General features: G+C 35.0%; 1 protein-coding gene across 2 annotated transcripts in view; it reads left to right on the top strand.

Annotated features, from left to right (window-relative positions):
- The window catches only part of Scm (Polycomb protein Scm), a 29,685-nt gene that overhangs the window by 8,854 nt on the left and 3,771 nt on the right, over window positions 1-17,060 (top strand). For both annotated transcript variants that reach the window (XR_011701532.1, XM_071588531.1), the window contains exons 7-13: window positions 479-664; window positions 5,908-6,054; window positions 7,939-8,199; window positions 8,573-8,785; window positions 8,967-9,158; window positions 12,329-12,547; window positions 15,709-15,863. Coding sequence is in view for 1 of the 2 variants with exons in the window: in XM_071588531.1 (XP_071444632.1) it covers window positions 479-664; window positions 5,908-6,054; window positions 7,939-8,199; window positions 8,573-8,785; window positions 8,967-9,158; window positions 12,329-12,547; window positions 15,709-15,863 (1,373 nt within the window). In the remaining variant the exon portion in view is untranslated. The remainder of the gene's footprint in view (window positions 1-478; window positions 665-5,907; window positions 6,055-7,938; window positions 8,200-8,572; window positions 8,786-8,966; window positions 9,159-12,328; window positions 12,548-15,708; window positions 15,864-17,060) is intronic.

Below are 17,060 nucleotides of genomic sequence, written 5' to 3'. Positions count from 1 at the left end.
GCAAAAGAGGTATTTGACAGAAGATAAGTAACAATGTGAAGAAAGTATTATTTTGTAACTTTAGTAATGGAATGCTTAATGGACATGAGATTAGATCTGGCAGGGAATAGAGAAAATGAGTTGGACGAGAGGAAGATGTAGAAGTTTTAAAGAGAGGAAGTTATTTAGGGAAATCCATAGATACAGTGGAGTGTATTGAGGAAATATCCAAAGGCAATTGGTGTGTTTTTTAGACAACATAAAAGCGAGTAGTATCCCCAAATAAATGTGAAAGGCGTTATGTAGAGCAAAGAAAGAAGAAGTCGCAATAACTGTCCAAATCTTACCTTTAACTAATTAAGTTACCTAAAATGAATATTTTCACCTTCATATCTAGTAATGTAGGTATATATTTAGGTATGATATTGTGTTTTTAATGACATATAGTTTTGTATTTATATAATGCCTAACAATGTTTGTGTTAATTTTTTATTTATAGGGTTTCGAATGAATGCATCATCATGGCCCATGTTCCTTTTGAAAACTCTAAATGGGGCAGAAATGGCTCCCGCCAAAGTTTTCAAAAAGGAACCTCCAACACCACGTTGTAACTTGTTTCAAGTCGGAATGAAACTTGAGGCGGTTGACAAGAAAAATCCTCAGCTCATTTGTGCTGCAACAGTGGGTAAGTGAGATTATTTCAAGTGTTTTGATGGGTCATCGCCATTTTTTCATCTCTTGATAAAACATCCATCACAATATCTAATAATGTCAGCATCAAAATCATCCTTGCGTTAGCATGTCACAGTAGTATCAATGGAAATGCATATTTTGCATGACTCTTATAAAGAAATAGAACCTTTGGGATATGTATTGGTTTTTGCTGATGAGATTTATGGAATATGCCATAGCTCCTTTTCAGAAGTGTTTAATTAGTCCAAATTGCTACACTTGGAAATGTCTAAGATTATATACTAAGGGTACCACAACAAGACAAGATGCCACATTCATTCAAATCAGTACTTTTGTAAGTCCTGCCTGTGATCTAATTTCTGTCATTATTTTTGCCATTTGCCAAATGAAGGTAAGGGTGGTCTCACCACCCACGTCCATTGCTGAGACTAAACCCTTTTAATGGGGAAGACGTCTTTAGATGCACTCTGGAGAGAATACTGAAAAAGGGAGGGCTTGGACATGCCAGATAAGATTATTTTTCCCTATTTAGGGAATGCATCTAAATATGCAGGTCTTTCAGATTCATAGTGTACATGTTTCTGCCATTAGTGTAATTTTTTTAACACGGTGGTGTTGGCAGCAGATGCAATGGAATTCTTTACTTTTGTGAAAGTGTTATGGTCTTTTCAAAATAAAGGGTCCCCTTATGGTACTTTTTATTTCACTTGCCCTCAGGCACTTCTCTAGGGGAAGTGTATTTAGTTTTTGGGTGTATTCTTGGTAGATAAACGTTTTTTTTGTGTTCCTTTGCAGTTTTGTGCGAATATTTATGGACTTATTTTGAACATTTGAATTTTCTTTGATTCACTCTCTTTGGGTGGAAATTAGGCTCTAGTGGTGCTTTTTATGTTTTTGCCATATCATTCTGAGTATTGTTTCTTCCATGTAGCAGATGTGTGTTACCTGTTATTAGTTATTCCTAACTTGTGATAACCTGGTCATGAATTATCTGACCTTGGATGTGCTCTTCATTTTCTGGAGTTGTCAGTGCACTTTCCACCTGTGTGTAGTTAATGAGTTTTGGAAAACTCCTATTAGTGATTGTGACTTTTTCGTATAACTTTCTCAGGGTGTAGCTGATAATATTTAGAACCATTAGTGTTTTGCTTCTTTCGTAGAACTTTGCTGTGTGTATTGTTGATAATTTTTATTCCTTAGTCTAAGTTATCTATATAATAGCAAAGAGAGCACCTACACCGCCTGATGATTTTATAAATAAAACATTGTAGCTTATTGAAGAAGAGGTTAGTGTTAGTGAAAGCCCCTCACAATCAGAGGAGGAACCCTCAAATGTGTCAATGGAAACGATTGGTGGTGCCAGTGAGAAAGCAGCAGAGTTTCCTGCAGAATATTTCTGTCTGAAAGTGAAAATATGGGTGGTAAAGAGGATGGCAATACCAAGCAAACACATTCAAGCATTTGGCTTGAAAGAGGAACTCCTAGATCTAGATGCCCAGCTAGAGATGAGGCTGGTACAAAAGGTGATCTAGTTCAAAAAAATGAGTCTGATGGGATATTTGAACATTTTATTGATGATGATATATGTAACTACATAGTATAGCAAAAAAATAAATGAAAGAATTTGGCAGCAGAAAATTAAAAGAAGAAGCTGCAGTAAAGACTGGGTTGACTTTAGCGGGAAGGAAAGGAAGTTGTTTTCTGCAATGATGTTGCAGGATATTATTCATACATGTAAACCCACTCTAAGCACTTATTTTAACCGCAACCAGCTCTTGGCAACCCTCATTTTTTATGAAATGACGGTTAAGAAAAGATTTTTTTCCTTTTGCGATTTCTGCAAAATGCAGATAATAAATTGTTTAGTGACACAGGACCAGTATCCCCAAAGTTGTACCATATAAAGCCTTTTTTTGATCATTTAATTAGAAAATTTTCAAAGAAGTGTATACCCAAGGGAGATTTTCTATCGATGAAAGTGAATTGCTTTGGAAAGGTTGTCTAGGGTGGAAGGTCTACAATCCAAAAGAAGGGCATGTTTTGGCGTGGAATCGTATGAGCTTTGTGAAAGAAAGAGCAGTTAAGATTGGAATATGATAATCTACTCAGGAAAAGAAATGTTACTCATAAATTGTGTTGGAGAAGTTGATGTGCGACATTTTACCAAACCCTCGCGAACTGTGCTAACACTATCAGACAAGTTACTGAATTAGGATGATTATCTGATGGGTCTAGATAATTATTTCTCCAGTCCCGAGCTGTATGGGTTTCTAAATTTGATGGAAACTGATGCATTAGAAACTTAAATGTCAAACCGAAAGGAATTGCCGAGAGTTATTATGACGAAGAAATTGAAAATGGGAAAAGTTGCAACCTCAATTAGAAATAAATTAATGGCTTTGAAGTGGAAGGACAAGAGGGATGTTTCTGTACTGAGCAGCATTCATGATGCTAGCACAAAGACGGTGCAGGACTGGTACGGGAAGGCAAAGGAGAAACCTCTCACCATTGTGGGTTACAATGACTACTTGGGAGGAGTTAATCTATTGGTCCACAAAATGGTGTGGTACAATATGGCAAGGAAGAGATTGAAGAAATATTATCCAAGGATATTCCGGCACCTTCTTGATCTATGTGCTTTCAATTCTTGCTATATGTAGGAAGCATGGAGATAAGGAAAATCATTTAAGTCTCCGTTTAGATTTCATTTACTGATTATTCAACAAATACAGAGGAGCTATTTCCTAAGTACCTAGAACAAGTTCAAAATTAGACCCTCCTCTACAATTATCTGGTATGCATTTCCTGCACCTAAATTCACCAACTGCAACTAAAAAACATTTTCACCAAAGATGTGTGGTGTGTTTGTCACACCAGCAGAGAAGGTAAACAATATACTGCTGCAGAGAGTGCAATGTTCCACAATCCAAACTTCAGTGGATAAGGCTACTAATAGACAGTGAACAATGTGAAGACCCAAAATTTCAGAAGCAAACTCATTGGCTCCTAATTCATGAAATTATCCTTTCTGTTCAATGAAAGTTGTAGAGAAAAAATAACTTTTTAATAATGTTTCAACCTTAGTTAGGCTTTTAAATGGGTGGAGCCTCAAGTCTCAGTAAGTGCAGGCAAGTAAGTCACTCACAATTGCCCATTTTCTTTGCCTCTTTTTCCTGCCTGTAATTTCAGACTACCTATTTTATCAAAGGCAACCAATTTCAAAACTAATTCTGATTTGTGTTCAAAGTCAAGGGTGAAAAATGCATGATTATTAATTATTTAAATTTTTCTTCTAATTATTCTACCTATGAAAAGTAGGGTTTGGACTTCTTTGTTTTACATTATTTCCTTCGACATTTCCTCTTACCTTCTAATAGCTGTCTAGTTGTCTTTAAAGCTTATTTTCTTCTTTCGTGTAGTTAGCATATTCCCTTTTATGACAACCTTCAACATCCCACCATCAATCAGTATTTTCTCTACTTACTTTTTCTGACTTATTTAGATTCAACCCATCAACAAAACAAGAAACACAAAAGTAGATTGCAATATTCTACTTGCTTAGTCCAGGCAGCTTTGAAAAGCATATCATACTTTAATGGTGTAAGCCTTGTAGCGTAAGTCCTCATTGAATCTGATGTGTAGTCTTTCAGTCACATTGACAATTGACGGCAATTTCAAATTTGTTACCCTGAATCCTCAAAAATGAGCTTCTTAGGTTATTGGATAACATCAGGCATCGTGACAACACACTCCTTTGTGTGATTTTTCCTTGCTGGTGTTCCAAAACCATTGTCAAACATACATCAAGCTTATTTAGGCACCAATGGTGACTTTTACATTCTTCCATGATATTAAATGGTGGGAATTTCAACTTGAATTTGGTCGGGTTGCACCCTCTACAGTTATTTATTTATTATCATTCAATTAACATTTAATTATTAGTTTGTACTCTTGTATTTCAGTCTTTATTTTTAAAACTTTTTGGCATCTTTTTGTTTGTATACACGTGAAGAAGTTGATAGGGAGCAGCAGTTATGTGGACGTTTTTAGGGAATTCTTTAAATATTAGTGGGGTAGCATTTGTACAAATGCCTTAGTAAAGGAAATTCGAACAACTGAAACTCGCTGGCCTAGAAGTTAGCTACTTAATTTGTGCATTGAAAGAACATCTGCAAGAGATAATTAATTTCTTACAAAGTTGAAATTATTAGGAATGAAAAGAACTTCTTATGCAAACATGATGAAGCGAGAAAAACACAAGAACTGGTGACTGACAATATTTTGCAATGCCTCAACACAGCTGTTGAATAGTTTTACGCTCATAAATGATGAAGAGTATTGAAACTTGCTTCATATCAAAACTGTACTGAATCAAATATAATTTTATATTCATCGCAAAATTTTGAAGTTGGACAACAGATAGCATTAGTCAAATGGCAAGGTAGCTCAGGCTCTCATGTTTCAGGTTTTCTTCAATTACTTGGGAATGTAAATTATATCTTGCTCAACAATGGCGAGGCCAGGCAAAAAAAAGAACTTTAAGGACAAATAAAAATTTTGAAAAAAAGTTGATTCTCATGATGGTACCCATACTGATCTGGCAAAACATATAATATTTCTGGCCTCTGCTCTAGATACAGTAGTGAAAACTCACGATTTGATTCTGAAACATGCAAATTAGTGTGGACATTTGCCTAAAATGGAAAAATATGTCAAGCATTCAGAGTAAGAAACATTAGACGAATTACTGAAAGATTGGTTTGTAAGTGATATCTTCAAATATCCCAATTTCAGGCATCCCATTGCCCTAGGCATCATCGTAAGAGAAAAAGGATTGGGAATTGAAGGCTTCACTACATCCAATGGTTGCTTGGATTGTTTTAAAAATAGGCACAAACTTTCATGAGGCAGAATGGTTGATGTCAAGGCTGTTACTCAGTGGAAGGTGTTGGAATTGAATAAAATTCTTGAAGGCTATAGCCCAAAAGATGTCTTCATTGAGACTTAGACTTTGACACTTAATATCATCGTTAGTGTCAAAAACTAAGTGATACTAATAAAATTATTTATTAGATATGACTAAGTTTTTTTCGGTTCTTCCTTAATAATGGCTAGCTTCCTCAAAATGTAGCCTGAAACCATTCCTTCCTTTAGAATCTGTTACCTTTATGAAGCTCATGACTGTTTAAATCCTAAGCGTAATCTCCTGTAATCAAATTTTTATATAATTTACAGGAGCAGTCAAGGGTGAGATGATCCATGTAACTTTTGATGGTTGGCGTGGTGCATTTGATTACTGGTGTAGATATGATTCCAGAGACATATTTCCAGTTGGCTGGTGTGCCAAAAGTGGGCATCCATTGCAGCCTCCTGGTCAGAAGTGTGAGTATTTTAACCATATATTTTGGTGTATACGTTCATCCTATAAGCTTATTGGCATATTTGTTGTGCATCCAAGAACTTAATTTTTCAAAAAATATGGCACATATCCAATGGTATGGGTCAGAATTTTAGTGTTTTAACTATCATAAATCATTCAAAATAGGTAGCAAATAGTGATTTTTCTGGTAGTTTTGTATATCTTTTTCAAACTGAGGTTTACTTAATATTTTGCCATTATATTCGTACCTCAGATTCAAATGGAAGCAATATATTTTAATAATATAAAGGTTTGTTGGAGTCTGAAAAATGAGTAAAAACAATAAAATCTTGCCATTTATATCCTGTAAAATTTGAAATATCATGTAAATAAAAACCGAAGGTATTGCATAGCCAAAGTCACAAGATGTATTTTGGTATTATTGATTGTAGTACTTATACAATTCATTTCCATTTGCACCACGCAACATATTTGTATGGAGCAAAGTTCTCATGTACAATATGGCATTTCTGATTGCCCATTATTTGAAACAAACTTCCTAATTATTGTCAAAACATGTAAATTGAGTTTTTTATTATTATTGTAAGGGGTTGACATAAGTCAGCATTAATTACTAGGCCTAATGTGATCATTGCCTGTGAGGTATCATACCATTATCTATTGTAAAACCCAGAGCTCTGTCATGGAAGCTGGAAGAGGAGGAAGAGTAACAAGATCCATGCCAGGACTAATTCATACCATCTGGGTATATTGTTTTCCACCCTCTCCTTCTGTGCCTAGTGAGTAGATTTTGGTTTTGAGTGTGTGAATGTGGGGGCATAGTGTATAGCCCCCTGAGGTAGAAGAGACAGGACATGGAGTTTAATTTTTACAAAAAGATTGCATGAAAAATGCAAACTCTTGAATGTCATATTCGGCCACTCATCTTGAAGCCCCTGTTGAGATAGTTAAATTGCTTCCTTGCATATTTAGGAATTTCGATGGTGATTAATTAGGTTTCCCATTGCGCTCTCTCTTGAAATTTCTGAGTGCAAAAGAAAAAGAGCACTGCGATGAGTTTCATTTGAAGCCCATTTTATGTGAAAATGTATGTCCCCTTATCAAAAGAATCAAAGAGAAAACTGTTGTTAAATAATTCCAGAATTAATGTAATATAGGTCATAAGTTCAGTAATATAAGTCATACTGTGCATTAAACATATTCTGCAAAAGTTCATATCCATACACATTGTAATTATATTTTCCCTTATGACCGACGAATTGAGGTGAAATTTCATTTGGATCCAATTAAAATATCAAAAGATATTAAGCCTTGTGATATCTATTCTGTTCTTATTGGTGTTCCTATTCAGTTCAGTTCTGTGTAGCTATGCTTGAGAAGGTAGATAATATGCAAACTTCCCTAAATAATTGAAATTATCATTACTATTTACCTCAAATTGCCATTACTTAAATGTGAGCATGTTATGAATTTTCTGTATTTTAATGGTATTGGAAAAAATATACTGATGATTTCTTTTTTTTTTAGTTTCTATTTTTTCCTTCTGTTTACATGTGGTAATTAAATGTAACTTATATCTATTTTAAATATATGGTTCTTAAATAAGTGAGTGGTACGTTATACTTAATATATCTTAGACAAACAGGCAGAATTGGAAATGTACCATACTCTATGGTAATGAACTTGTGATATTCATTTAGTTTTGTGAACTCCTCAATTTTGTATTTTCACTGTGTCATTATAAAAGGAACATATGGTGATCTGTTATTACTAGATATTACATTATTTTCTCATCATTCAATAAAGTTATATTTTTTTTAAACCCTATATGAAGGTCGAAATTATATTTATACTCTGAATTTTCCTTTCTCTTTCGGAATAAGTAGCTACTCATGGATCAAACCGTTTTAAAACACGAGTTTGCAATGTTGCACCCCAGCCTGCCTCGTCCCCTCAATCTTCAGTCAGTCCTCAGATGCTTGATGGGGCCACTTGTTCAAATGGTACAACACATCATCTTACATCAAACAGAACCAGTGACGACCACATGCATAGTGGTTTGCATCAAGTTGCTTCAGCTACAGGAACTAGTACCATCACTGTAACTGAACCTGATACGTCAACCGTGCCAAAAATTCCTAACTTGTGTAAGTAGGTAAAACATGTTTATGGTATAATCCTGTGCTTATTGCATAAGTTCAGCTGTTTGAAAAATCCCATATCTTGTTTTATGTAGTGGTATTGGTAATTCAATCCCTAGGATATGCTCATTGGAGAAAGCTCATTCAAAAAATTGAGAATCCTGTCAATCTCATCCATTATCCTTCTTTTATCAAGTTCATGTATATATTTTTTATTTACTAGTAATATTAATATATTTAAATGATTAAACTCCGTAGCATAAAATTTTAATTTTATGCCTTTTATTGCCCATTACCTATCTTTTGTTTCCAGATAATTTCAACACCTCAAATGTGTAATAGTTGTACGTAATTCATTGTGCTTTTTCTCTTTCATTAGCTTCTGGTTCAATATGTGTCTATGTGAACCATGGCTGTACATGTGGTCCATACTTAGATCCCCGGAAAATGGGCGATCTACCACCTCAGTTTGGACCTGGATCTCTGACCTGTGTTTTTCGTGAATGTGTGCAAGCATTGGTTGATTCTTCATTGGATCAGCAACAAATATTTGGCCTCCTGCGGCAGGGTGAGGGGAAAGTCATTGTAACTGGTGAGTTTATTCAATACCTTGCAGTTAAAAGCTTTCGGGGCTTGTTTTTTTGTGGTTTATTTGACTACTCGGAAGACATTTGGTCTGATACTATCTTTTAGTTTTAAAATGTTTTCTACATGTTAATAGGTGTGTTAAGTATTTTACTTACCGGTAGGGTATTTATTTTTCATTTTTACAGCATCTTTTGCTGGGAAAACAGTAGTTGTTCAGCTGCCTGTTGTGGAAAAGACAGATGACATATGGAACTTCCTTGAAATTTTTTTTGAGGAGTTAATGTGCTGTGAGAGTTTATATACTAGCCAACCAATGGATAATGGGTGTCCTAAGTGCACTAAACCAAGTGGTGTCATGGTTCCAAATTGTAAAAGAGGTACGTTGATACTTATGTTTTAAGTTGTACTTTTTCATTACATTTTTCATATAGTCATTAAAGCCTATACAGCCACTCTTTGGCTGTTGAATGAAGTTGTTGAACGCATGATATATCTCTGTTGCTGGTTATGTACCTAGATAGCTTCCAGCATTATATGTCAACTATGTCACTGATAATTGGTGTACGGATAGAAAAGTTTGCAAATGAATATAGTTTAAACTTGATGTCATGAGTATTCACAGCTAAAACATAGCTCATTTTATTAAACTCTCTTAATTATCAATGGCAATTTTAATAAAAATTTATCTGCTAGTTCTATGGCTTTTTGGTAGGACAACTATTGCTGTGAATGTTTTCGAGGAGCACATATGTATAAGGATATTCCCTGGCAAATATGAATAAGGAATTATTAACTTTACAAAACAAGTTTTGTACAGCATGTATCATCATATTTTACTATCATAAATGATTTTTAGAGGTCTATCGTGGTAGCTACTCCAGTTTGATGCCAAGATAATTGGGCATCATTGGTTTTAGTGTAGCATCATGACTTGGAAGTAGTTTAGAATGTAAAATGCATAGACTTCAAAATTTTGAACCTTTATTCTGTGACTATTTGTTTTAGAAGGTTGTATGCTACGGTGGATGATGTTATATCTCCAGTGTGATTTTAAATGATGTGCATACTCATGGTGTTCTACATTCATGGAAGGGCTAACTATCAGAACCACTTTCAAGTCATAATATATAGATTTAAACCAATGATGCACCATAATCTTGGTATCAAATTAGTCTAGTTACCAAGATAGACCTTTAAATTTTGTGTGTTGAGTGTCCCTCCAGAATTTGATGCAATTTTTCACAAAACGCTAAATATTATCAGTAACTTTAATAATGTCACAATATTGATTTTGTGAAGTCTTAATTTCATGTAATCACAAGTATAATTATGCCCACAAATTTAAAAGTTCAGGCTCATTACCCAGTCATGTTCCTCAATAATTTGACCAATCCAAGGTGATAAAAGGTCTTTACCCATTTGATGGTATGCAAAGAATCATTCAAATTGGTTGTAATTGTCATTGGGTATTAAAAAAGGTTTTCAATATATTAAAGCCTGATACTGTTTTTACAGGTTTGAAATTGTAAATGCCTGGTTAAGATTGGCTTCTGTACATTTTTAATAATAATTCACCATAAATAAATGTAATTAGAAAACAGTAGAATATATCACAGCAGCAACTGCTGAGTCATCTGCATTCTCTAGTGTGAGCAGGGTAAATAAAAGATTATGCAGTGTGATAAAGTTGTCCTTACTCATCCAAAGCATTCTAAATTCTGTATTTTTTCTTGCTTAGTCATTTATCTCCATAATATGCTACAAATTTGTTTCACTTAACCCTTCCTTCACTCCCGGAAAATCCTACCTATACTAAAATACCCACCTATCTCTGATGACACAACCAACCTCAGCTGCTAGTTGCATATATATAGCTACTGTAATACAATTTGAAAGGTTTATACCTTAGAAATTTAACATTAGAAATATAAATTAGCTTCAATGTGTTTATACTATTGGGTTTTTACTGATTCATATCTGGCTTGAATGTATGCGTAGACAACTGCGGCCCACCATCATTTCACATAGTTGTCAGGGTGCAATGCATATGCAACCCGCACATCTGAAATTTGAGATCAATGAATTTTATCTGAATCTTGAATTAATGAATTTGATGATATTCTACACCATCCATATATTCAACTGGTTTTTCATTTCCTGCCTTGACTACATTCTTGGTGTGTATTTTTTTACTCAAGGTCTGAAATCAATTCCAGTTGAAGGTATGGGATGAAAATAATTGTTAATGCTAAGCAGTTTGTCATTATTGTGCAGCGTAAACTAAATATGCAGTTAATTTGGGCACATTTTAGTTTGAAGATATTTCTTTTAGTTTATGAAGTGGTCATATTCACGTACTTTAAGTACAGCACAAATGTTGTTTTATAGTCAAGGGGGATATGTCAGGTACTGTTAATTTGACCAATAGAGTAGCTTCAGGCGTGATGTGGTGGAAGTCGAACATAATGAATAACTGATCGAAGCACTTTTCCACTTGATAAAATATTTTTATTTTACGACTGAGTTTCAATGTATTACATCATAATCAGGCAATGATGGTGGTGATTACCTGATGCCTGAGACCTGAATCCAGTCTTAAAATTAAAAAAAATTTATCAAGCAGAAAAGTGCTTTGATCAGTTATTAAATGTTAATGTTTAATTTTGTATTCACTAAGCACAGTGAATACAAAATTAAACTTATTCTGTATGTTTGTTGTTGATTATTTCAAGTATAAGCAGCTACTGTAATTGTGGAGAAGTGAAATTTGACCTTAAGACATTGGCTGTTTCCAATCAGTCTGCACAAATTATCACAGTAGACATTTGGAAAAATAAGCATGATTTTGCTGGTGATAGTTGTAATGACAAGCACTGAAGTTTTTTTAACTTCCTAGAAATGTCAGGGGAATGAGATAACAACACAAAACCATGGTTTTCTCCCTTGTTGAGCCTGACATTTTGGCAGTTTTTGTAACTCAGCGAAACCTTGAATTTATGTTCCCTGGATTCACCTATTAATTATGAATCATTAAATTTGCTTAATAGTATTATATATCATGAAATTATTATATAAGTAAGTCGCTTATGGGGACATTGTCCTTCTACAAAGTTGATCATTTGAATAATTGGAAGTTTAATATTCATTAGATATTTTTTATTAAAAACAATTTTTTCATTCTACCTACTTCAAAATAAAGTATTGTTTTAAGAAGGAAGCTGTGCCTTTTCTTAAGACTACACCATATGAAGTCAATCCTTTTGGCTTAGTATCTATCTCAATTTTTGCATCATTTGCTTTTCAACTAATACTGGTTTTCAAGGTGTGATCTGTTGGTACACTTAAACTTGTATTTTATAGTACTCTCACATATAGAAGTATGTAGGGTACCCGATAATTGTGCCAAGCTTGGGCTGGTGGAACATAAAATCTTTTCTATTAGAAAAAGTGAAAATCAAATAATATTTTCCATCAACTGATAAATTCCTTTAACACCCATTGAGGTGTAAAATTCCTAATATTATTGTTGTATTTTTCTTTCGCTCAGAAGATTTTCCTGTGTCTGCCACTGCAAGTGAAGTCTCTGCTACTTCTGAGACCACCAAGCGAAGATGGTCTTCAGAGAGCACGGATTCGACCTTAAGAGTCAATCCTCCATGTGCAAGTGCAGGCTCTGCCACTGCAATTTCTACTTCAACAAACTCTCATCCTCCAACCTCTTCAGTTGCTGCACCTCCCTGTAAACAGCCTCGAAAGTCAGCTCCTGGTTAGTACTTTTTTTGAAAATTCTTATAGGATTATTTTTGTATGCCTGTTAATTTCTTAAAGAAAGTATTTTGATTCAAGGAGTAATGTCTGTGTGGTTTTTACGGATATATATAATTAAATATATATATATATATATATATATATGTATATATAATATATTATATATATATATAATATTTATATATATATTATATATATATAATATTTATATATATAATATATATATATATATATTATATACATATATATATATATATATATATATATATATATATAAATATTGGTATTCTACCCACTAAAATAGGAATTGGATGAACACAGAATACAAGTATACTATGGTAAACAATACATTTCCTTACCTCTCCTAACAAAGCAAACCATTCAAAAAGCTAAGTATCCCATCTTTCCTGTCTCTTTTGGAATTCTTCCAACAGTCTTTTCTCTTTCTCCACCATGCCTAACACTTTTTGTGAATAATTTTCTTACATACAGGGTACAGCAACAAACTTCCTTTTTTGAAAGTGTTTTGCATTTGAAAAAAGAAGTTGTTGCCGCACCCTGTATTTGCATAGTTATATCATAATCTAGCTAATATCTTTCCGAATTCCAGGGCATTTTACATGTAAACTTACATCTACAGTAATGTTTAAATTATGTGTTTGTTATGATTAAACCCTCTCTACAGCAGATCTCAATTACTCTCTCCTCATGATGATTCATTGTTTGTAAACCTCACTACCATCTCTTCCTTCATTTACCATTGCATTAAAACCCAATTACTATCGGGTATTTCCTTCCAGGAACACCTGCAATTATACCAGAGATGAAGACTATTACAATTTTCTACTTAATAAAGATTTACATCTGACTAGTTTTGCTGCCCTACATCATTTTCAAATCCACTTGAAAATGATGCAGTGCATCGAAACTAGTTGGAAATCAATCTTTATTAAGTGGAAAATTGTAATAGCCTTTGTCTCTGTTTTTATGGAACAGTTCCACTATATCACACCTGAATCTGTAATTTATATCTGCAATTATATTCTCAATGGATTGTATATGCTTCAACTTCAACTTTGGTTTGGTTTATTTATATATTAATACATATGTGGGTTGTGTTAGTCCAGGGGTAGAGCGTTGGACTACTGACCGCAGGGCTGGGGTTTGATTCACGCGCAAGCCTCTCAGGCCTCCTGCGGCTCCACCCAAGCTATTTTTTTGGGTACCAGATCTTCCTGGGAAACCAAATCGACACAGGGAAAGGAACTGACCCCCCTACCCTAATGTGTAAATTTAACATGCCGTCGGGCTCAGTCCTGGGTCAACTCCACCATCGCCTACCGAATCGACCTTTCGGTTGATTAATGTGTTCATGGTTTTTTTATGATATGTGTGTGTATGTATATATATAAATGGTATGTGTATATATACATAAATACATTCATACATACACACACACACACACACACCCAAAAAATCACATACTTTGGGTAGAACTGCAGGTCCCCGGAAAGGCTTGTCTGGGAATCGAACCTGATATATATACATGCATACATACGTACGTATATATATATATATATATATATATATATATATATATATTTATTTATTTATTTATTTATTTATTTACTTATTTTCACATACACATACATATGAGGCATGTTCATAAAGTAAGGGTCGTTTGGTCTCGGGAAAAAATATACTCATATGAAACACATTTTATTGGCACTTATATTTAGCTGCAAACCTACTTCACTTCTTTAAATAATTGCCATTCACTTCTAAGCATTTTTCGTCCTGCTGCACCTGCTTCTTTAACCCTTCTGCATAGAAGCTCGCCGCCTGAGAGTTGAACCAATTGACAACGCCGTTCTTGAGTTCCTCTTCGGTTTCGAAATGTTTTCCACCGAGCCGCTGTTTCAAGTGCAAGAAGAGGAAGTAGTTGCTAGGTGCCTGGTCAGGACTGTACGGTGGGTGTACAAAGGGTTCCCAATGAAAATCCTGAATTTTCTTAATGGTTTTGGTAGTAGTGTGAGGACGTGCATTATCATGGAGGAGAGTTACGCCAGATGACAGTTTCCTGTGTTGTTTGTTTTGAATCGCACGTGTGTTTGTTGAGCATTCCACCGTAAACATCAGCTGTAATTGTTTTCCCACGTTCCATAAAATCCAGTAAAAGCACTGTTTATGTCCCAAAAAAACAGTAGCCATCAATTTTCGACTAGTGTACGGAGTTTGCTTAAACTTTTTCGGTTTTGGTGAATATGAGTGTTGCCACTGCGTCAATTGCTGTTTAGAATCTGGATTGATGTAGGATATCCACATCTTGTCCCCGGTAGCAGTGCAAGAAAACAAGTCATCCCGATCTTGTTGGTAACGGCCCAAAAACTCTCGTCTACTGGACATTCTTTGCTCTCTGGGGTGGTTGGTATGCATTTTCAGTACGCACCTTGAACACAATTTGTGGGATCCGAGGTTTTCTGTAACAGTATTGTAGACAGTCGTGTGTCCAAGTTGAGGAAATTGTTCAGCCAGGCCTTTACTTGTCATTCGACGATCACATCGCAGTTTTTGTTCCTCTTGGGAAACAATTTCATCAGTCACAATACTGCGCCTGCCACTTCGCTCTTAGTCATGGACATTTGTTCGTCCATTTTTAAAATCACGGCACCATTGTCTGACCTTTCCTTCATTCATAACTGTAGGTCCTTAAACTAGGCATAACTCCCAATGAATTTCAGCAGCCGACAATCCTTTTGCATACAAGAATCGAATGACAGAAAGCACTTCACAGCTGGTGGGATCAACGATTGTCGAGGACATTGTTGTTTGCATACATGGACAAGCAAACAACTTCTGAAGCAAAGCAAATGCTGCTATAGCTTCTCAATGAATCAGTAGATGGCGCTGCAGGAGTAAAACTGTGTTCTGAAGCGCCAATATTTAAATATAAACATACGCCCATACTTTATGAATATGCCTCGTACATACACATATACATACATATACTTATATACATATACACATACTTCCATGTATACATACATAAACATATATATATATAAAAATACAGAATCGCATGTACACACGTGTGTATTTCTTTTGTTTTTAATATTTAGATAGATAGATTTCAGAAAAAATTCCTTGTATTGTGTACAGAGCTGGAAGCGGCAACTTCTACTACTCAGTCTGAAGGACCAATCCTGCCAAAGTTGCCTCCTGACCCCCTGGAATGGTCTATTGAGGAGGTCATTCAGCACATTGGGTTTTCAGATCCAGGACTAGGTGTCCACGCAGATCTCTTTCGAAAACATGTAAGTTTTATGAGCCCCCAAATGTTTTTTTGTGATGGGTAATACCCCTTTTCACATTTTTCAAGTCATCCTTTCTCTTGGGGATTGAGATGGTGCAGGGGCTAATGTACTGGCTTCCCACCTAGAGGGTTAAATCCCGGCAGTGTTGAATATTTTTCAGAGATATCTCGATCCATACTTGAGGTGCTTTGTGAAGGGCACTTTGAGGGAGTATGCCGTCCATCGGATGGGACGTTAAGCTGCGGACTCCTTGGCGCCTTTCGTAAAGAGTAGGCTAATGCCGACGCCGGGTTTCTCTACACCCTTCATCCTTTCCTGTCCATTCCATATAGTGCAAATGACCTCGGCTGTCGATCGCCTCCCCTAAATACTACAACTTTTTTCTCTCAATTACATAGCATTATATGCATACTTAGTTTTTTTCCAACATAGCTCTCTTTAGCTTACACTTCGTGCATTGTTTGTACAGTGCTGCAACCCATCTGGATAATACTAGAAATTTATGGAACGTAACATAAAAAATTTCTGTGGTCTGTATTTTATGCAAACAAGATTTGTCATAATCTTTGTTACCTGCTGGGCTGTTAGTTTATTAGTTGAACCCATCTCAGAGCTAACTAGATTTATTTCAGGATAGCTCATCATGGGATGTTCTGTCATCAGAAATCCCAGTGCCATGAAATAACTAGCACTACTGTTCATTCCTTAAATGTCACCAAAAGGAGTAAGCTTTTGTATAGGTTCTCTAAAAAGAGCATAGTGATATATGAGAGCACGGGAATAAAAAGGTTATCAGTTGTAACCAAATTTAAATCATATTTTAATTTATCTTGCCTTGAAAATGTTTGGCCTTTATTAAATAGGTAATGTTTTCTCATAATTAGCCCCATGGAAAGTTATAGGGCCTCAAACCTTTTTGTACACCCTTAAGCACAGTGTCGATTTATTTATTCTCGAAATTCCTTGTTTCTCCATAATATTCAATTAGCGACAGTTAAAAGTTGAAAAGAGTGTCACAGAACTTGGTCACTATTTTCATAGGTCTTGGAGTTGTTGGGATTCATTGTTAGGATCATTGAAGGAAGTATTAAACATGGAATTTTATGGCGATTAAGGGAGAACCAGTTATTAGAAAGCAAGTATTACAGAGTTATTAGAGAAACTAGGTTAAGAGTCTTCAATCACCAAAGAACTTGG

This window comes from Hetaerina americana, unplaced genomic scaffold (assembly GCF_022747635.1).
Source record: "Hetaerina americana unplaced genomic scaffold, ioHetAmer1.1.p SCAF_1, whole genome shotgun sequence".
Lineage (NCBI taxonomy): Eukaryota > Metazoa > Arthropoda > Insecta > Odonata > Calopterygidae > Hetaerina > Hetaerina americana.
This window is presented reverse-complemented; position numbering and strand designations above follow the sequence as displayed.